Source organism: Heloderma suspectum, chromosome 2, assembly GCF_057233095.1.
Source record: "Heloderma suspectum isolate Gila_16-S chromosome 2, 16-S_ref, whole genome shotgun sequence".
NCBI classification, from domain to species: domain Eukaryota; kingdom Metazoa; phylum Chordata; class Lepidosauria; order Squamata; family Helodermatidae; genus Heloderma; species Heloderma suspectum.
In genome coordinates this window covers 111,811,308-111,833,669 of record NC_139459.1, presented here as the reverse complement: position 1 = coordinate 111,833,669, position 22,362 = coordinate 111,811,308, and the positions used below count along the sequence as shown (strand labels likewise).

At 43.5% G+C, this 22,362-nt stretch overlaps 1 protein-coding gene across 7 annotated transcripts in view; it reads left to right on the top strand.

Moving 5' to 3' along the window:
• Positions 1–22,362, top strand: part of FREM1 (FRAS1 related extracellular matrix 1) — a 108,494-nt gene that overhangs the window by 10,964 nt on the left and 75,168 nt on the right. For all 7 annotated transcript variants that reach the window (XR_014787800.1, XR_014787802.1, XR_014787801.1 and 4 more), the window contains exons 3-6: positions 99–546; positions 11,502–11,596; positions 17,809–18,110; positions 20,492–20,688. Coding sequence is in view for 3 of the 7 variants with exons in the window: in XM_084834532.1 (XP_084690658.1) it covers positions 325–546; positions 11,502–11,596; positions 17,809–18,110; positions 20,492–20,688 (816 nt within the window). In the remaining 4 variants the exon portion in view is untranslated. The remainder of the gene's footprint in view (positions 1–98; positions 547–11,501; positions 11,597–17,808; positions 18,111–20,491; positions 20,689–22,362) is intronic.

Below are 22,362 nucleotides of genomic sequence, written 5' to 3'. Positions count from 1 at the left end.
GGGATGTCAAAGGAAGTTTTTAATATGTTTTCAGAAGATATGTAATACCTTTCTTTCCATTCCTTTCTCCTCCCCCTCTCCCCCCGCCCCCCCTCCAGATTTTGGAAAAACGTGTTCATTGTTCTAAATGCTGGGATTGATCCATGAGTTTATTAATCTGAGGGTACTTTGAAAAGCCTCCTTGTCCAAGTTTCATTATGCAGGACATAAAACACATACAGAACCCTGTAGCCTGATGCCCTTGACTTGATGGTGAACAAAGCTTCTCTGGAAGGAATAAGAACACACTTCCTTTTATAAGGGATTTTCTCCTTTGTAAATGCTATGGAGAACAGCTGGCTCCTTTTGCTCTTTGCACTTCATCTGAGAGGCATCTGCTCTTCCTTCATCAACGTCAACCGTGGGTTGAAAGTGATGAAGGGTCAGTCTGTCTTCCTGTTGCAAGAGGACTTGCGGTTTTCCATCCCCAGAGAGAAGGATGCTTGCAAAGTAGAAGTGGTGATGAACGAGCCAATGACACAGAGGGTTGGGAAGCTTACCCCGCAGGTACGTGGGATTAATTTCACTGCATGGCCATAACTGTGTGGACTTTGTGTGTGAGAGAGGGAGGTGTGGAAGGACTTGCTTGGGAGCAACTGCTGCTTGAAAAGATAGAGTAGCAATCCTCAAGCATAGCATTAGCTTCCATTGTAAGTGAAGCTTGATTAATGATAAATGAATGCCTGTGAAACATATCCCTAAAACCAAAACAATGATTAGACTAAGAATACAGTTCTACCTACATGCTAAAGGCAAGGCAGACCAGTATCTGTTTTTTTCCCTTATGTTGCTGAATGAGAGAGAGAGAGAGCACTTTAGAGCACTTTACCCTCAAACTCTTCTAATCTGGGTTTTGTTGTTGCTGTAGTTAAGAGCTACCATGAAGTATACAGCTTCTTGTTTATGTACACTGAGCATAACCAATGTCTCCAGGGCAAAACATAATGGTGCAGAGCCCTTTACTGTAAGCAAAGGTTCCTTTTAATTACTCCCCATGTGATAATAGCGTGACTAAAATGTAAGCGCACAGCATACCATGTGATTTCTTCAACTCTGAGAATTACCAACAGATGGCAAGCCTACAAAAAGAGATTTTTTTGTTTGTTTTCTTTCTGCCATATAGCAATAGATGGCTTTGCCATTTTACTTTTTCTCTACTGATTAGTCTAGTAAACTTTTCCCCATCTGGGTTTACTTGTGGAAAACTATCAGAAGAAAGTAAAGCTTGATCGATCTGGTTACGAATAAAAAGTAGAAGTAGACATTACGAGAGGTATGTGGCTGCCTCTGAAAGCAACAGGCCAGCATCTCCTCCTCCATCTTGGTAGAGAAAATAAAATATGTGAGGTGACATCATAGTGTTCCCAGTTACCCAGCACTCTGCTGCTGCCTGCAGTGTGGCAGGACTTGCAGCACAAAGATGTCATGCAAATCCCCTCATGGCTAATTTGGCCTTGAAGTGCTAGTTGCTGGGTGAAGTGGGGGTTGGGGAGTGTCATTGCCTCAGTGCCCTATTTGTTGGCTTTCTGGAGACATCTGGTTGGACACTGTGTGGAACCAGATGATGACCTAGATGTGGACCTTTGGTCTGATCCAGCAAGGCACTTACTTTGTTCTTCTAGCTATAACTTGGCTGCCCTCCATAACATACAAACAAAATAAAAATAATTGGTCTATTCTGAAAAAGAACAGAAACGAAAATGCAATATATGTTGTGTATATGATACATACAATGCATTCTTGATTATATAGTTGTTTGTATATTGGGTATTCACACATGATGCATAGGCACTCAATTATCTACTGATCATTACCAGTTGCTATTGACTCTTGTATTCTTTTGTGTTTATACAGTATTAAGTGTTTTTATGGTCCTTTGATTTGTCCAGTTTTTTATCTCTCTCTGAGGGACCTCTTCCTCCCCCTTTTTCTGGCACTTCTGGCTATAACAACATTCGGTTTCACCTGTTGGAAAACAACCTGTACCAATGTGGCAAATTATCTAAACTGATGAGGGAGTTATTCTGGTCACTTTGCTAAAAATAGTATTACTAGTCCAATTGAACATTTAGGGCTGTATATTATGGCTGTTCTGTGGAAAGTTTTTTAATGACTCCATAGGTATATTCCCTGATTCAAAAAATTGTAAGCTAGGCAAATACCCAGCTGCCCCCACACGCAGCCCCCACGTTGCTTTTACATAATATCTAAATGTTGTATGCTCACATACAATCCTCCAGGCACTGAAGACTGGTGGCTCCAATGTCAGTGGGGCAATGAATCCCCTCTGGGTTTCAGCCAGAACCCTAAAGGAACCATCCAAGCTGCTGAACCCATTTTGGGGATAGGGCTAAGCAGTGACTGGTTCTGACTGAAACCCAGGCCAGATGCATTGCTCCACTAACATAGGAACCACCAGCCTCCACTGTCTGCAGGCATATAGTGGATACATGCAATTTCTCACATGCCCCTATTATCATAAGTGGTGATACTGCATTATTGGACCATTCTCATATCTGTGTATGTACAAGTCATTAAGACGTGGAGGCATTAATGGCCTCATGTGACAGCAGTCACTATGTGAATGAGACATTCACGGGGAGCACCTTGCACATGCCACCACTGACCTTTCTGGTGTGTTTGCGGCGGCATGGAGAGAATTTCCAGGATCGTTTGGTGAGCTGCTCTAAACAAATGGCTATAGCCACATGGTGATGGTCGCCACATGGACTGATTCAAAGTGGCCCACATGTTACAGCCTTTATTTATTTATTTATTTATTTCTGCTTCATTTATTTATTTATTTATTTCTGGTTTGTTTGTTTGTTTGTTTGTTTATTTTCTATACCACCCAGTAGCTGAAGCTCTCTGGGCAGTTCACAAAACATAAAGTACAACATAAAACAATATAAAATATGAAAGATAAAAACTACAGTATAAAAGTACAACCACAATAAAACGTAGCAGGAATGCAGAGATTTCAAATAGAGATTTAAAACAGCAGAGCTAAAAGACTAGAGTGCTAAAATGCTGGGAAAATAAAAAGGCCCTCTTCCTGGTAGCCACCCATCTCACTTCCTTTGGCAGGGGTTCCCGGAGAAGGACCCCTGAAAATGATTTTAGGGTCTGAGCATGTACATATGTTACATGTAAAACTGGTTTCTTTTTGCACTAGTACAAGAGCATGCAACTCCAGATGTTGTAGGACTGTGATTCACATCAGCCCTAGCCAGTATAGCCAATGGGAGTTGCAGTCCAACAACATCTGGAAGACCCCAAGTTGCCCGCCCCCTGTGCTAGTCATTTCCAAGCACTGAATTCAAAATAGTTATTTTTTTCTAAACGGAAAGTGTTGGCTTGTTTCGGTTCTTTATTATTTCCCACCTTTAAAAAAAAAACATTCTCAAGGTGGCATAAAAACATAATAAAATAACAAATGATAATAAAATCACAATTAAAATTGAGGGAAATCAGACAATTAAAATACATTACCATAAGAATATAAGCTCAGAGCCAGCCCTGAAGTCAGTCATAAAAAGCCTGGCATAATAGGAAGGTTTTGAAAGCCTGTCTATGGGGAGGGGGGGGGTCTGCGGGCTCCCCCTAGAGAGCAAATTTCGCAGCTGCAGTACCTCTCATATTCTGGTGAGGATAAACGGTGTGTAATATATGGGCCCAGGTTGAATTTCAGGCATTAGTGTAAAGTCAAAAAAGACAGAACGGTATATTAAGGCTTTGTTCATCAGGGAGCAGAGATCAACCTTCCAGGGAAATGGTTTTCTCCATAGAGTTATTACCTTGCGTTTGTTTCTTTGTTTTCTTCACTTCACATGGAATAGTAAGAGTGCTGGAAGCTGGGGGACAAGGTTTAGTAGACTGACAGACAAATCTGTTTTTTAAAATCTTTCACTGAGAATTCTGTGAGGCTTGAGCTTGAAATAGGGACCCTTCCCTTGAATTAAAGGACACCTCCCAGGTGTATATGGCAGCCAACCACAGTGCAGGTGTTATCCAGTGTTGGTGTGTACGAGTTTGTGCTGTCTCTCTCTCTCGCCATTTACCTTTCACAGTGCTGCTGCTCTGGCTTTGCTGGTGCGGTTCACCACAATCCCATCCCAAATGGTAGTATACAGTGTCTGCTACTCTCCTACAATGTCCTGCAAAAATAACCCTTCTAAAAGGTCACACAGAAATGCACAATTCTATAAAACAATCCTAAACATTTGAGAGCCAGTCATCAAACTAATGAAAATTGGTAGCACTCAACTATTATCAGCAGTGTAGCGGAGCGAGGGTCCACAGGGTCGAAGTGCTGGGGAAGGTAACGTCATCTGCTGCCCACCACCTCAAACTGTCCTGTTCCATGTGCGCTCAGTTGCAATCCTCATAGTAGCTATGGGGAGATGGATTTTCCCAGCAACAATATATGGTTATGAGGCTGGCGGACTGATGGGGAGGCTTTACAGGCCATATTTCAGCTCTGGGTAGGAAGTTCCTCATACCTGCTTTGTATTAATAGTGAGCTCACTCTCCAAGACCCTATCCTTACATAGCCAAAATGGCATCACCACCCGTGCACAAGACTCGTGTGCAAGGATGGTGCCATTTTGGCTACATAACAGAGCCATAGGGGAGGTTTAAAAAGGCTTGGGGTACTCTGAGGTTTACAGAAGTACCAAAAAAAACACACCCTTTAGTAGGAAAAAATGAAAAGCCCAGTTCAGTGAGGACTGAGTATGCTCAGTGGCCACAGAGTGTCTGTTGGGGGCGAGGGGATGGAAAACTGGGAAGAGAGAGGGGATAGAATGGAGGATCCTCGAAGGGAGGATGGCTAGTGGCTGGAACCCTGAACAGAAGCTTCCCCGCTGCAACATTTCGTTGAAAGTCTCACTTGACCCCCTTTCTTCCCCCTGTCATTGTATTGTCCTTCCTGTTCTCCACAATCTTCTGCCTCTGTTATCATTGTTAAATTGATTTCCTTTTCATCTTTTGTCCTCTGTCTTTCCAACTCATTACAGACTCAGCTTTTTCCAAACAGTATCATTGATTCACACATGCAAAGATCTGGAAACCTCACACCTCTGCTATCCTTCCAGTAGAGATAAGAGTTGCATTGTTTTAAATAAAAAAAGTATTAGTTTGGCCCCTGCTTCTGTGCCTTTTGATTGCAGCAGTGTGAAGTTATTAGCAGGTGATCATGCATAACACCAGCCATGCTGGGAGTTTCACCTGTATGCCAAGCTGCTGCGAAAGGTACAGAAGCAGAGCATGCTGGGCTTTTTTCTGGTCAGTTGACAACCCTACACATAAGCCTGTATTAGAGTAAATGACAACTGAACACCTCTGTATAGAAGTGGTATGGCACAGAACTCTGTTCCAGAATTGGAAAGTCAATTGAGAGGGGCAAATAGAGAGAGCAATCCCTGAGCGAAGATAATCAGAACCTGCCTTTGTTTTGCCAGAGGTTGTTCTTTTAACCAGCAAATGCTGCATTATGCAAGAGTCTTTCCTATGAACTCCTTTGCTGTCATTAAAGTGAGTAATGTGCTAGGAATGTGTGACAATTTAATTACAAATTGTAATTGAAAAGTAGTTGAAGTGGAAATAAAAACAAAGCCAGACATTAATTAGGAAAAGATTTAGCTCTCCTTTGTTTTACTTGTTAAATTTATAGACAATTATGGGTGCCTGTTCATATGAAAGGAAAACATATTAGGAAGCATAAAACAGATGTTTCTTTTTAACAAAGCAGATTGTGTCTACTTTATAATCACTGTCTGTCTATGGCAAGAGTCCTGTTGAGGAAAAAGCTTTCATTATTTATCTGTCTCATTATCAATTAAGAAGAGGAACTAATGATGTCTTATGGAAAAAAATACCATTTATGAATATTACATTATTCTCGGATGGATAGCCTATACCAACTTACAGATATCTTCTTGCATTAGAAGAAAGTGAATTTTCTAACCTAAATGCATTTTGAAATATGAGGCTTAAATTGCCTTTGAGCCTCTCTCGCACTGTTTCTGTGAACATCTGAAGTTGTTTTCAGATGAGGGGCTTGAAATGGCTTTGTTTTGAAATCTGCTCCTAAAACAAATGTAAACCTGCATTGACTAAGACATACATCTGGTTTCTTTGACATTTTCTCCTGCATTCACAGCATTCACAGAAGAGACACCTGAGGGGCGGGGGAGTGGGGGAGCCTCATTGACCATTGTTAATGCAGACAAGCTTGGACCTACCATCCTACCATTACGCAGGATAAAGCTGATTGCCTTAGGTGACAGATTTGGGGGCATCATTAAATTGGCAGCAAACAGTTAAAAAAAAAAAAACCTTATAGGGGGCAGTATCCAATGCTTGCCCATCCATGAGCAGGGCCCGCCATTGCTCCTGTTCTGCAAGCAGCCAGCACTCCAATTCTTTTTGGTAAGCGGTGCCCACTGCTTGTGGAACAGAGAGTTGGGCAAGCCCCCAAATAAGCAGAAATACTTGTTTCTGGAATGGGGCAGGTTGGCAGAGCTCTGCTGGCCTGTCCCTTCCAGAAATGAATGTTTCTGCTCATATCTGGTTACCGCAGAAGCTCTAAATCTCCATTCTGGAAGCAGTGGGCACCATTTGCAGAAGGGAATCAGCGGGGCTGACCACTTGCAGGCGGTCTCCATTGGATACTGCCCCATATTTTTACCCCTGGGGGGCAGTATTCCAAATTTTTGTCTTGGGCCATCTTTGAATGCAAAGAACACAGTAAAAGAGATGGATTCATAATGAAAATGGACATTCTAGCTAAAGTTCTACTTGAATTTCAAATCAATTGAAGGAAGAACTGTTTTACACCCAATGTATGAAAACATTGTTAGGACCAGACTTTCAGCAGTAGTTTTAAGTTGCATTGCTTTGTTCAACACCAGATATACAACGTGAGGCTCAGCAGCCTCAATGTTTATTGCTGCCCCCATGTATTTGGAAGGCCCCACGTCCACCCTTTAAGAATACTGTGACATGTAGGATCATAATATGATACAAGATCATGAAGCACTGACAGTTACTTTATGTCAAGTGTAAGGGAGACAAATGTTTTGAAGATGTGGATGCTTGTGCAAGAGACAGACGCTGGGGTGCTGCAAGTGGTTAGGGATCCCCACCACATGTGCACATATTCCAAAACATACCACTTCCTTTCATAATGTGGCCCCCATTAAAGGGTAATGGAAGGGGGCTCCTAAAGCTTGCAGGGATGTTACTAAATGACCTCATTTCTCTTAGGTTAGCATAATCTGATGATGCAATAGAAATAACTGACTTGAGAGAAGAAAATATCCACCATGATAAAATGGAAGCAGTAGCCCATAGAATCCGTCGAGAAGATGAGGTTGTTCAAACTCTGATTTTAGATCTTTCTGAAAGGATATGAGAAAAATCATATGATTCATTCTTCTCCATCTCAGTGACAGCTGTCAAGCTATCTTCTCTCTTCCCAAATCATGTTTTTGTATGCCATGTGGTAATTCTGTACATGTTGTTCAGTCGTTCAGTCGTGTCCGACTCTTAGTGACCCCATGGACCATAGCATGCCAGGCCTTCCTGTGCTCTCTCCCAGAGCGTGCTCAAGTCCATATTCATTGCATCAGTGATGCTATCTAGCCATCTCATCCTCTGCCGTCCCCTTCTCCTTTTGCCTTCAGTCTTTCCCAGCATCAGGGTCTTTTCCATTGACTTTTCTCTTCACATTAGGTGGCCAAAATATTTGAGTTTCAGTGTCTGTCCTTCCAATGAGCACTCCAGGTTGATTTCCTTTAGAATGGACTGATTTGACCTCCTTGCAGTCCAGGGGACTCATAAGAGTCTTTTCCAGTACCACAGTTCGAAAGCATCAATTCTTCGGCACTCAGCCTTCCTTATAGTCCAGCTCTCACAGCCATATGTTACTACTGGGAAAACCATAGCTTTGATTAGATGGACCTTTGTCAGCAAGGTGATGTCTCTGCTTTTTACTATGCTGTCTAGGTTTGCCAAAGCTTTCTTCCCAAGGAGCAAGCGTCTTTTAATTTCATGGCTACAGTCACCGTCTGCAGTGATCTTGGAGCCCAAGAAAATAAAATCTGCCACTGCTTCCATTTCTTCCCCTTCTATATGCCAGGAAGTGATGGGGCCAGATGCCATGATCTTAGTTTTTTTAATGTTGAGTTTCAAACCAGCTTTTGCACTCTCCTCTTTCACCCTCAACAAGAGGCTCTTTAGATCCTCTTCGCTTTCTGCTATTAGGGTGGTATCATCTGCGTATCGGAGGTTGTTGATAATTCTCCTGGCAATCTTAATTCCGACCTGTGATTCATCCAACCTGGCGTTTCTCATGATGTACTCTGCATATAAGTTAAATAAGCAGGGTGACAGTATGCAGCCTTGTCATACTCCTTTCCCAATTTTGAACCAATCGGTTGTTCCATGTCTGGTTCTTACTGTTGCTTCTTGACCCTCGTACAGGTTTCTCAGGAGACAGGTAGGGTGGTCTGGTACCATCATCTCTTTCAGAATTTGCCACAGTTGTGTTCCACACAATCAAAGGCTTTAGCATAGTCAATGAAGCAGAAATAGACGTTTTTCTGGAATTCTCTTGCTTTCTCCATGATCCAGCAAAAGTTGGCAATTTGATCGCTAGTTCCTCTGCCTCTTCGAAACCCAGCTTGTACTTCCGGTAGTTCTTGGTTCGCATACTGCTGAAGCCTAGCTTGTAGGATTTTGAGCATAACCTTGCTGACATGTGAAATGAGTGCAATTGTATGGTAGTTTGAACACTTTGGCATTGCCCTTCTTTGGAATTGGAATGTAAACTGACCTTTTCCAGTCTTGTGGCCACTGTTGAGTGTTCCAAATGTGTTGGCATATTGAGTGCAGCACTTTAACAGCACCATCTTTTAGGATTTTAAAGAGCTCAGCTGGAATACTGTCATCTCCGCTAGCTTTGTTGTTACTAATGCTTCCTAAGGCCCACTTGACTTCACTCTCTAGGATGTCCGGCTCAAGTTCAGTGACCACACTATCATGGCTATCAGGGACATGAAGATCTTTCCTGTATAGTTTTTCTGTGTATTCTTTCCACCTCTTCTTAATCTCATCTGCTTCTGTTAGGTCCCTGCCTTCTTTGTCCTTTATCATGCCTGTCTTTGCACAAAACGTTCCCTTGATATCTCTGATTTTCTTGAAGAGATCTCTAGTCTTTCCCATTCTGTTGTTTTCCTCGATTTCTTTGCATTGTTCATTTAAGAAGGCCTTCTTGTCTCTCCTTGCTATTCTCTGGAACTCTGCATTCAGTTGGATAGATCTTCCCCTTTCTCCCTTGCTTTTCGCTTCCCTTCTTTCCTCAGCTACTTGTAAAGCCTCATCAGACAGCCACTTTGCTTTCTTGCATTTCTTTTTCTTTGGGATGGATTTAGTTGCTGCCTCCTGAACAGTGTTACGGACCTCCGTCCATAGTTCCTCAGGAACTCTGTCTATCAGGTCTAATCCCTTAAATCTATTCCTCACCTTCACTGTATATTCATAAGGGATATGATTGAGGTCATACCTGAATGGTTTAGTGGTTTTCCCTCCGTTCTTCAATTTAAGCCAAAATTTTGCAAGAAGCAGCTCATGATCTGAGCCACAGTCAGCTCCAGGTCTTGTTTTTACTGACTGTATAGAGCTTCTCCATCTTTGGCTGCAGAGGACATAATCAATCTGATTTCGATATTGACCATCTGGTGATGTCCATGTGTAGAGTTGCCTCTTGTGCTGTTGGAAAAGAGTGTTTGCTATGATCAGCGTGTTCTCTTGACAAAGCTCTATTAGCCTGTGTCCTGCTTCATTTTGTACACCAAGGCTATGCTTGCCTGCTATCCCGGTGATTTCTTAACTTCCTGCTTTAGCATTCCAATCCCCTATGATGAAGAGGACATCTTTTTTTGGTGTTAGTTCTAGAAGGTGTTGTAGGTCTTCATAGAACCGATCAACCTCAGCTTCTTTGGCCTCAGCGGTTGGGGCATAGACTTGAATTACTGTGATGCTGAAGGGTTTGCCTTGGATTCGTACTGAGATCATTCTGTCGTTTTCGAGATTTTACCCCAGTACTGCTTTTTCCACCCTTTTGTTGACTGTGAGTGCTACTCCATTTCTTCTAAGGGATTCTTGCCCACAGTAGTAGATATGATGGTCACCTGAATTAAATTCGCCCATGCTTGTCCATTTTAGTTCGCTGATTCCCAAGATCTCGATGTTCAATCTTGCCATCTCATGTTTGACCACCTCCAGCTTACCTTGGTTCATTGATCTTACATTCCAGTTCCTAAACAATATTGTTCTTTACCGCATCGGATTTTCTTTTCACCACCAGACACATCCACAGCTGAGTGTCCTTTCAGCTTTGGCCCAGCCGCTTCACTCTTTCTGGCGCTACTTGGAAATTCCCTCTGCTCTTCCCCAGTAGTATATTGGACATCTTCCGACCTGAGGGGCTTATCTTCCGGCGTCATATCTTTTAGCCTTGTGATACGTTCCATGGGGTTTTCTTGGCAAGAATACTGGAGTGGGTTGCCATTTCCTTCTCCAGTGGACCACATTTTGTCAGAACTCTCTGCCATGACCTGTCCGTCTTGGGTGGCTCCGCACGGCATAGCTTATGGCTTCACTGAGTTATGCAAGCCCCTTTGCCACAACAAGGCAGTGATCCATGAAGGGAATTCTGTACATGAGGCGTCCCTAGCACAGTGCCCACGGGGCCCTCCAATGGTGCTCATAAAGGGATCCCCGACATGACACCCATGAAGCTTTTTTTTAAAACTGCCTTTTAAAATATATATATGTACATCCATAGCAATTAATACATATGAAATGTCTATATATGAAAATACAACTTTCTAACAATTATAATAGCCTTAGTTCCTCTCAACACAATCCCTTTCCTTGCTATTTCTCTACCTTCCCCATCCTTAGCCCTCTTCCTCTCTCTTTCTAGCCCCTAGCCTTGCTCTTTCTCTCCCACATCCCTTTATAGTTCTTTTTCTCTCAACTCCCAGCCTCTAGCCTCCCTATTTCTCTTCCCCACCTTTTAACCTTGCTGTTTATCCCCCCCTCCTAGCTTCTAGTCTCACTCTTTCTCAGCCCTTTATCTCTTGGCCATGCTATTTCCCCCTCCCTCCCATCCTCTAGACTCACTATTTCTCTCCCCCCACCTCTTTTGATTAGCCAGGCCCCCACTGCAGCCATGATGTGATTAGCCACATCTTCCATGGAAGTATTTTGTAGTGGTGCCCACATCAGTTTCTCAAATTCCCAAATATGTCCACGGGTTCAAAAAGATTGGACACCCCCGCTGTTCATCGTTAGTAGATTATAATGTATTTCTCAAGACAAACCAAAATGAGCCTAAAAGACAACATATGCAATACACTGTCCACTCCTTAAACAAAGTCTATCTTTAACAGGTGTTTGACTGCCATTTTCTTCCCAATGAAGTAAAGTACACTCACAATGGATCTCCAATTCTCAATGAAGACTTAGTCATGCTGAGGTTATACAGGTATGTAATACCAGAGTACTACATTAGTCAAAGGGTATTTCTAATGAAGGACAAGTACATCTCCACCATTCACTAACATAAAAAGGAACTGCTAATGCTGTCCAACTGAATCATCACATGTGAGCTCTGCTATTTTCTTTTTTCTATGTCACAAACAGACAAAATCCAAGGTGTCAATTTGCTGTAATATTGCTGTCAATTTCCTACTGGAAACCAATCATGTAACAATTCATCCTACTCCTTGGTCCACCAAGAAAACTGCATCCTCATCTTGCCATTGACTGTGGCTGTTGCTACTATCAACAGGGGAAAACTATGGTTCCATCAATGAGGTCTCTCAAGGCAGTAGGTTGACGAACCTGCCCCAGAGGGTGGCTGATTAAAATCTGAACTCATGGAAGCCCTATCTATACCTGAACAGAGCAAACATGTGAGGAGAGGGAGTGCTCCAGCCCCACCTCCCTCCATCGTCTCAGTCATCACATGTATTTTCCAGGGTTCTGGCTTGCACGAAGAGCCTCCATGGATACAGGAGGCTGTCCTCTTCAGACAATCACCCTCCACAAGTTAAGGGTGACAGACAGTGACGGAGGAAGATAGGTTTGGAGTGCTCCCTTCTTCATGTGTTTGCTGTATTCAAGTACAGAAGGCCTGAAGAGGGGGCTAGAGCTTTCAAGCTTTCAGGACAAGTGAAGGCCTCCCAATCCCAAAACCACTAAAGCGTTTATTAAAAACCACTTCAGCTGCAGGGCTGGCTAATGTGGTGTTTGTACACTGCTCTGAGTGCCATTTTTGGGCAGAGAATCTGGCTTATAACTAGTTAAATAAATAAAATAAGCAGTGTGCACAGAAGCATTCTGTCTGAGATGGCATTGTTCGTGCCTCATACAGAAAACTTCTCCCTCCATCCACCTGCTGAGGAGGAAAACGATGGCTGGGGACTTAGAAAGACAAGGCAGACAGAACTGAAGCTCTGGATCTTTTGCAGCCAGCTGCACCCCTGATAGTGGGTGCTTCAATGCTGTGGGGCCCACCAACAATCAGCTGGTTGGCTGGTTGTCAGTGGCTGCAGAGAGTGAAGGAGCAGAGGTGAGGTCAGATGAAGGAGTAAGCTGAGCGCTGGCTACCTATGTGCTGTGAGGTAGCTGCAGGGGGGCTATGCTTGCTTCAGGTTTTGGGAAGCCCTTAGGCAAGACACCCTCAGTGGGTCCCTTTCACTTAGTCACCCCATTCCCTCACTGCCACTGTCCCCAACTCCTCTTCCTCATCATTTCTGTTTGCTTGCCAACAGAGCCAGTTGCTGTTATTTGTTTCGTTGCTTGGCTTTTTCCTCACTCCCTCTGGGCCAGAGTGAGGGTTGTGTGAACAAGCAGGTTGCAGTGCTGAAGAGGGAGAGCAAATTGAGGGAGCTCTTGTCAGTGGGCCCCCTGGATCTGTGGGCCCCCGGCACATGCCTTTCTAAGCCGATTCTTGACGCTGGCCATGCAGGACGACCAGAAAGGAGAGCCAGCCAGCCAACAGGAGTATTAGGAAGTGCCTCTGGCGGCCGATCAGCTGTGAGCTTGTTGCAAAGATCTCCCAAACCGCTGCCGGGAGCTGTGCTTTTTATTTTACAGTGGAAACAACAGGGGCACTGGCTGAGACAACTTTGTGCCCTGAGGCTGAGCAGCTGAGCTGTGAAACAACACCAAGTTTTGCATATCCAAACAACCAAAGCTTTGCGTATTTGTCAGATGAAATGTCTATTGCCCAAAGAGTAGGGTGTGCATGCCTGGGTCTAAATCACTGTAGAATTTTGAATTTGGGCTTTCAGGTTGGAGAGGAGGGAGAAACCTGTGAAAAAAGAAAATAAATTGTGTTTGTTTGTTTGTTTGACTGCCTTTCTACCAAAAATGGCATTCAAGGAAGCTTACAATCACTAATAAAACTAGGTAAAAACAATAATAAAACAAATACATTAAACACAATTAAAAACACAACAGTAACAAAGTAAAAACTGCCTCCAGCCCAACAGACCTGCTTATAAACCAAAGGCCTGCTTGAATAAAGTGGCCCTTGCCTGCTGACAGAAGGATATCTAAGAGGGAGCGAACATAGCCTCCGTCAGCAGGGAGTTCCACAGCGAGGGAATGGCCACTGAGAAGGCCCTCTTTCACATTGCCACCTCTGGAGGTGCTGGTCTTGAAAGAAGGGCTTCTCCAAAAGATCTTAAGAACTGGGCAGGCCCATATGGGAGAAGGCGTTTTTTTAGGCCTGGTCCCAAACCATACAGGGCTTTATAGGTCATAATAAGCACTTTGAATTCTGCCCAGAAACAGATTGGTAGCTAGTGAAACTGTTGTAACAAAGGAGTCACGTGCTCCTTGTAACCAGCCCTGGTCAGCAGTCTGGTCACAGCATTCTGGACCAGCTGAACTTTCTGCGAAGGCAGCCCCACGTAGAGAGCATTGCAGTAGTCCAAACGGGATGCAACTAAAACATGTGTGACTGTGGCCAGATCAGCCCGTGAATAATCTCAGCAATATGAATAAGCCAAATGTATGCTTAAAAATGATCCTCCAGTGCTACTATTGGGATGCTTGCTTCCTGCCTGGTTTTTCTTGATCCTGGCAAGAGAATCATCTTCAGGAATAAGTTTGTGTTTCACAAATGAATTTATGACTGTCTTCAAAATGAAATTCTACCCATGAGACAAAACCAGTGTGCGGTTGTCATCTCTTTTCCTGTCTCCATAGGTGGGAGCCAAGTGTGGATCTTTCTGCAAGGAATTCCCCCCCCCACTCCCTTCCACCCCCTTCCACCATTGCCCAGTGCGCACACACTCCGTTAACTAAGAACAAAAACTTTTCTAATCCTTTTTGCAAGACAGCAGAGGAGTTCATTGAGTGAACTGCCAGTTGGCTAGATAGCTCACATCGATTTATGAAATCCATCCCTCTCTCCCACTATCTTTTGGCTTGTCCTGCCACTAGGATAGACAGGTCACAGTGCTGCAGTCATGGGAGCAGCCGTAGTGGGCAGAAGATTCACTTCTATGCAGGTACAGGAGCTTTTCTCAGGGTTTAACTGCACACAGCATTACTCAATCAGTCCATCTTGCCTTTTTCAAGTAAACATGCAGAGGATTGCACCATAATAACATTTAAAGGGATGTACTTGATTTTGTTCACATTGAAGCCTATGTATCACATGTATAGCTGCTGGACATTTTGTGAAATGCATGTTTGAAGTGAAGGTTAATTTCGTCTAGTCACTTGCACATAATTGCAGCTGAGTGCCATGCAAGTAATGCCACCATCTTCACTACCACTGAACCAGCCAAATTTTCCAACCTTTGTACATGGGTACAAATGGCCATTTTATTATTTTTACTTGGAATACATTATCAGGGTAACCAAACAAGTGTTGTTGTTTTTCTATGTTAGAGTAAATTGCATGTGTGTTTGGCTTATTAACTTTCAAGGGAGAAAGGGTGTGCATGTGTGGTCATGGTGTGTGTGTGTGTGTGTGTGTGTATGTATATGGCTGATGCTTCTGGAGGAAAGAGATTAGAGTATGTGTGTGTGACTTGGCTGGCAATGGGGAAATGACTGGGTTCAGTCATTTGTGTCCATCTAGTCCAGCAATCTGTTTCTAGCAGCAGCTAGCCAAGTGCCTTTGAGAAGCTTCAAAACAGTAGAGCATGAGGACAACAGCATACCCTTTTCTGTCCCTAGTATTTGCTAAGGTGTGTGTTGTGGCTGGTTGTATGAACTCTGTGCATGAGAAAGAGAAGTCTGTGTATTGTCACCTCTCAGGCTTTGGTTATGCACCCCACCTCTAAAATGGATGTATATTTTCTGTGTCATCTTTTACTTGTGTAATTCCTTCATATATATGTGACATAACCTGCAATCTGTTGGCAGTATCCAACTGTGTCATTCTGTTAACTCAAATGACATTGCACTAGCAGAAATAAGGTTCTGAACTATGCGCAAGAGAAGAATCCAACTCAAGTGGCATTTGCACAAGCGTGGTTGCACAACTCTTGTTTTGCATAACTCTTGTGCAACCCATTGTGCAACCTGTTGTGCATTCCCATTGTGCAATCGGTTGTGCATTCCACTTGCGTAACCCATTATGCAACTGCTTGCACCCATTATGCGATGCCTTGTACAACAGGTTGTGCAACTGCACTTGCACAACCAGTTGCGTAAGCAAAATGGGCAATTATGCAGAGCTCTACTAGTGCTGTTTGAGTTTGCGGAATATCACCGTTGGATACTGCCCTGTATGTTTTACTTCTGTATTACATTTATATCCCACCTTTTTTGCTCTTGCAAGGAACCCAAGTTGGTTTACATGATCCTCCATGTTATCCTCACAACAACCCTGTGAGATAGGTTAGACTGAGAGTCAGTGACTGGCCCAAAGTCACCCAGTGAGCTTCATGGCTGAGGGGAGACTGGAATCCAGATCTCCCAGGCAGCGGTGTAGTGGTGGCAGGTCGTGCCGGGGCTTCACTCCAGCACTTTTTTTGAAGCCAGCCCCCAGCCGGGTCACAGTCTGCTAGGTAGGGATGTCAGAGGATTCCACCACAGATCTCAGTGAGGCCAAATGCCAGTGCATTTGCCCCCCCGAAATCCGTGGCGGAACGAAGCCGCCTGCCCCACCACCCCACGAAAGGCATGCGAAACGGAGTACTTACCTGGTGCCATTTGCGCTGCTTTGCAAATGGTGGCTGTGTCTGCGGCCACCATTCACTTCCCCATTTTTGCTGTGATAGGCTACGTAAATACTTACGTAGCCTATCACGGCAAAAGCAGAGATGCCATTTGTGTCCCTGCAGAGGCCGTGATAGGCTACGTAAATATTTATGTAGCCTATCACGGCAAAGAGCAGGGACACAAATGGTGTCTGCTATGCCGGATGCCATTTGCGGCCACAGCCTGGCAGCAGCCGGCTGCGGAACGAAGAGGATAGACCCAGACCGGCTGGCGCCAGGTAGGGTCTGTCCCGACCGGGCTTCATGGGGTGGCGGGGGGGAGCAGTCTGTTCCGCCACGGACTCTGGGGGCCGGATTCTAAAGAATCTGGCCTCATTGGAGTTTGTGGCAGATTTCTCCACCATCCCTAACTGTAGATGAAAAAACGTACTGGGAGGCCTTATCCCGTGCTGAGTAGCAAGGGGATTTGTTGGGCACTGTTTCTACAAGTCTACATTCATTGGCTCTGTGTAGCAGGGCTTTTAAAAATGTGCCAACAGACACAAAATGTGCAGTTTCTGTGGGGTGGGGGGAATGTGCAGTTCCAAAATAACATTTGTACAACTCAAAGTTCAAGTCACAAAAGTTTTGTTATATTGGTCAGTATAAAAAGTGATGGATAATAATGTGAAAAGTAAAGTGATTTTGCCCACATTAGGTGTCCAGGGGTTGTGTCCAATATTAGTCCTACTTAGAGTAGAGCTATTGAAATGAGTCGGACATAAGTTTTAGCTAACCCATTGGCTATAACCCCAGGAGTGTGTGTGTGTGTGCGTATATGTGCACATTTTGTCCCAGAACACTCTGTCCTACTAGAATTTCTTGAGCCCAACTAGGAGGAATAGTCTGGACACACCTCTGCAAAAATAGTTTGCCTGTCCAACCTTTCGGCAAGGAGCCAAACTTTGCTTTGCCAGAAATCCTTCCAGTGAAATTAGCTCTGTTGCTGCAGAATTTTGACCATTGTGCTTAATAGTTGCTCTTGAGGTTTATTTTGTAATTTGGTCGGCTGTTTTAAATTGTTTTTGTTTTTTTTATTGATAGATCGTTTTAAATTTTGTTGTTACGAGTTTCCTTGAGGATTATTGATGGAAAAAGATGTGGTGGCTAACACTAAATCAACCCATGGAGAATGATTTTCAGAAATCAGAACGATCCTAATTTCTTTGTTTTAGAAGTACTGCAATATTGCAATACAGAAAAATGGAAGCACTGGCTTAATTGTCTTTTTGTCTCTCTCTCTTTTTCTTTTACACACACATACTCTCTCTTATACACACACACACACACACACACACACACACACCTCTCTTCATATTCAGATAGTTTACACATAGCCCTATGTACTTTATTTCTGACCGATTAAAAATATATATTTTCATTATGTTTTGTGGATTTCAGCATGGACATAGATGTTTCACAGTTGCTCCCTAAATTATTACTATGTGTTTTTACTTATCCTTTCCAGATTTACCGAAACAGAAACTTTCACAGAAATAGTCACCCTTCTTGTTAAGTTGCTTGAACCAGATTGTAATATTATCAAGATGAGCTCCAGTGCTCTGGAGGTCCCTGAGTTTCATGGCCTGTCTAATGTAATTAACAAGAACATAATTACTTTGGACTATAACAGGAAGATGAACTTGGAGTGCACTATAAGTCTGATCTCTCTAGAAACATTTCTACCAGCCCATGGCCAACTTGTTACTGGAGAAGCTAAGGAAGAAGAACCTCGTGGCGATCAACCTCACAGTTTTTCCCCCACATCCAGTATGTCTTTCTCTGTTTCTTTGTGCCTATTATAATCACTACAATCTGCATCTGGTGAAGACATTATATAGAACCTTTATCAGGTCACTATGGGTTGAAGTGCAGATGGTACCAGCTCTTTCTGCCATGTCCTGAGACATTTCCCAAGAAAATAAGCAGGTGTACACACAGGCCCAAACCTCTCGGTGGTTATTTTAATTGTTGTCATCATCATCATAACCATCATCTTACCTTACCTTACCTTACCTTACCTTACCTTACCTTACCTTACCTATCTTATCTTATTTATCTATTTAAGGCAGGGCTGGGCAACACACGGCCTAGGGATCACATACAGCCCTCACTGCCCCCTGCTGTTCCCCCCTCCTGCTGCTGAAATTTGCAGAGGCAGCAGAAACATTGCCAGTTTGCCACTGAAAATCAGGAGCAGACCGCTAAGGTAGCCTAAAGTTGCCAAACCTTGCTTGTTTTGAAGTGAGATTTGGCCATTTTAGGTTTCCATGGTTGTTACCAGTAAAGAAGCCTAAAATGGCAACATCTTGCTTCAAAACAAGTGAGATTTGGCTCCTTTAGGCTGCCTTAGTGGTTTGCCACTGAATTTCCCTGGCAAACCATTGTTTCTCTCTCCCCAGCACCCTGTAGAGTGTGTGGTGCCTTGCAGAGAGGAGGGACTGTGGCTCATTGCAGAGCACTTGCTTTACACACAGAAGGTCTCAGGTTCAATCCCCGGCATCTTCAGGTAAGGTTGGAAACATTCCTGCCTGAAACCCTGGAGAGCTGCTATCAGTCAGTGTCAATAATATTGGGCTAGATGGACCGATGGTCAGACCCATTATTAGGCAGCTTCCTATGTTCCCCCGCAGTTGCCTACTGCTGCTTGAAGGCATTTATATTCTACCTTTCATAATATTTATCCCAGGGCAGTTTACAATGCAAATTAAAAGAAAAGAGCAGCGATAAGGTATACCATAAAACCATTAAAATCAATAAACAAGTAACACTTAAATATAAACTAAAGCAAAGTAAAAACTTCATTTCCAGTGTTTAAAGTACAGCATCCTTCCAGTACATAAAATACAAACCATCGAAGTGCCTGGAAGAATAAAAATGTCGTAAGCTGACACCTAAAAATAAATCCAGTGGGTGCTAAGCAAGTCTCCTTGGGGAGGGAATTCCATAACTGGGGTTGCCACAGATGAGAAAGCTGTCTCTCTTGTTGCCACCCACTTGGTTTCTGATGATAGTGGTGGCACTCTGCGAAGGGTCTCAGTGGAAGATCATAGTGCCAAACTACATGTTACATACTTGCGTAGCATGTTGCTGAGGCTGCAATGAAGAACTTTTTTCCTATGCTTGTTTGCCCCTCACATGGAGGGGGGGGGGATTTCAGGAAGCAAACAGTGTGTGTGGGGAGGATCTCCTCCTGGAGCATCATGTCCCGATCCAAATTGGAGCTACATGTGCTTATATTAGAGGAAAACCAAAGACAAGCCTCAGCTATGTTTAAGTAACCTGATATAGGAGAAAGTGGTCCTTCTCCCATAATGGTAGCTAACAATGCCCAGTACCACATAATATTTGAACAGAAAATGCCTGTCAGCCCTGGCTGTGTAGCAGCTACCATGGTCTGCGCCAACGTCTATAGCAACTGAGAGAGTGCTATGTCAAGTGCTCTGTAGGTAAGAGTAGTAGTGCACTGATAAAGGCCAGAGTAACCCCGATGATTGGTAGAGCCCCACAGCTTGAGTGAATTTGAAAGGCATAGTGATGGGTTTAAACATTCTCCACTAGGGAGTTCAATAGGTTGATTCAGACTCCATGCTGGGAAGGCCTGGATTGCTAGTCCTGGGTTCAGAATCTGGCAATGCATCCTTCTCTTCCTCGGAGAGATCTGCAGCAACTTCTGCAGGACCATTTCTGGTGGATTGAGGGCTTATAAGATCTTTTGTGCAGATGGTTCTTGCTTGAGGTCATAATCAGAAGGTCACTTTTAAAGGGCTTTGGGTTGGAATTCACAACAGGGAGCGAAGATCCATTCCTTTTTATTGGTATTTAAATTCCATACTATTTTTAGCTCACTGTGGGTGCTTCCACACAAAGGGCTCCTGGTGTAACCTATCGAAATGCATTGTGTAGCAATACGATCTTTTCTTCCTTAATGGATGGGGGGGGGGGAGAAAAAAGACTGAAGAATCAGTGGGAATACCTGGGAAGGTTACAGGTAGAAGATGACATCATGGGCCCCTATAAAATTTCCAGGAATAAGTCAAGGTGATTGTATGATAAAAGCCTCTTCTGGAAGCACCCTGTGAGTGGTTTGCATATCTGTCCACATTTCCGCTGAAACAATTATTTCACTAGAATTTCTCTTGGGCCATTAGACCATAGGGCAAGTGGAAAGTGCCTGACTGGGAGCTGTAATTCAGGCCTGAAGACCATCCAGAATATCAGAGTGAGCTGTGAGGATTTTCTCCTGATGGGCCTTAGATACCAGCATTTGGACCCGCCTTCACCCAATGTTGATTATATTCCCATCAGACTGGATCTCACTGATCGCAGAAGCAAGACTGTGTACAAGGTAAAGGATTTATGTGCGTGAACACAAACAGTTCTGGATTACCTGATCTTCTAGAACAGGGTGGACAGCCATCATCCAACATAAAACCCAACAGGTACACACAGACCTGGTGGGTTGCAGCATGAGCTGGACAGCTTTTGAATATTCAGGCCATGACCGCGGCTTGTTGTGTTGTCCAAACCTGGCAGGGGTGCATTGTGTGAGGGATAAACAACAAGGGTTCAGACAACACAACAAGCTGCAGTTGTGGCTTGAATATTCAAAATGGCTGCGTGCACACACCACAGCTCAGGCCCAGAGCCTATGGCCCCCTTTTTAAAATAGTCCCTGGCATTCTTTCAGAAATGGCCTAGATTTTGGCCACTGATTTCCACAGCACTTATTCTCACTGTGAGCAGAGGTCATTGCAGCATGCATTGCGGGTGAGAGAAGAAGGGAAATTGATCTCACTGTTCAAAGAGCTTTCCCACCTACACTTTAAATAGCAAAGGTGCTGTTAACATTTACTATGATAGCCAAGCAATTCATTGGTTTTGTTGAACTACATGAGTGCAATTCTCACATTTGATGGCTGTCCTCAGTTCGTCCAGATCGAAATGGACACTTCAGCTAGTACATTGAGTGGAACAGTGGTGTTCAGAATTGGACTGTTAACATAATTCCGCTAGACGTTAGAATTTATGTAATTTAACTCATTTTTTCCCAATGAGTGGGATCTCTCGGGGAAGACATTGATTTAAATATTATGACAATACATACACAGCAGCTAAGAGATGACAGAAGTCAATAGGATGTAGGGATTGTCACCAAAGGAAGTTCATAACAATGGAGGGGGGATTTTTCTGGGTGTGTCAGAAGCATCCTCCATGCCACCCTGCTTTTAGTCACATCTATATGTGGCACGCATATATTGTGTGGTTATATACTATATTAGCAATGCCATGTAATCAGCCCTAAACACATGAGCTGAAGATGTAAAAGAGGTTGTTTTACAACCAGGCATGGTGTAGGAGCAACCATAGAGGAGGTGGGACCTACATTTGAAGAACAATACAATTCAATTCACTTGGAAGTTACAGGTATCCATCCATATTTTCCCATGTGTTTCTGGTGGTTGCCTCGCCTTACCATTATTTTATATATAATTGATGAAGCAAAACCATGTGAATCAGTATGTCATTGTGTTCTCTGTGCCCTTAGTTTGTGTATAAGTTGTTCTTCTAGAATTGTGTTCCACAAACATTGGTACTATTGGTCCATTGTTAAAGGCATCTCTGCTTTCCACTTACATGCTATTACTTGTCTAGTTGTGGTGGTCATAAACATAATTTAAATAGAGAGATGAAGTGCTGTTCTCAGTACAGGGAGATGCATGAGCTTCCTTTTTGAATGTTCCAGGAAAAGTGCATAATCCGGAAGTAATTCCTGTTTCAGGATTTTTTATTTTAACAAGTGAAGCCATTGGGGGGCAGGAGAGGATGAGTGCATGTGAACTGCAGGCTGGGAGTAAAGTAGAAGTGAGCTCTAAGCTTGTAGCTTGTGGAACTTACAAATTTTAAAAGCAATGTGACAATAAAGCAAAATGTAACCTTCTAAAGGGTTATACTTTTGATGCAGGATAGCAAGAGGCCTCATCTTTTGCAAAAAATTTCCTTTGCTGGAGTAGGTTTAGAA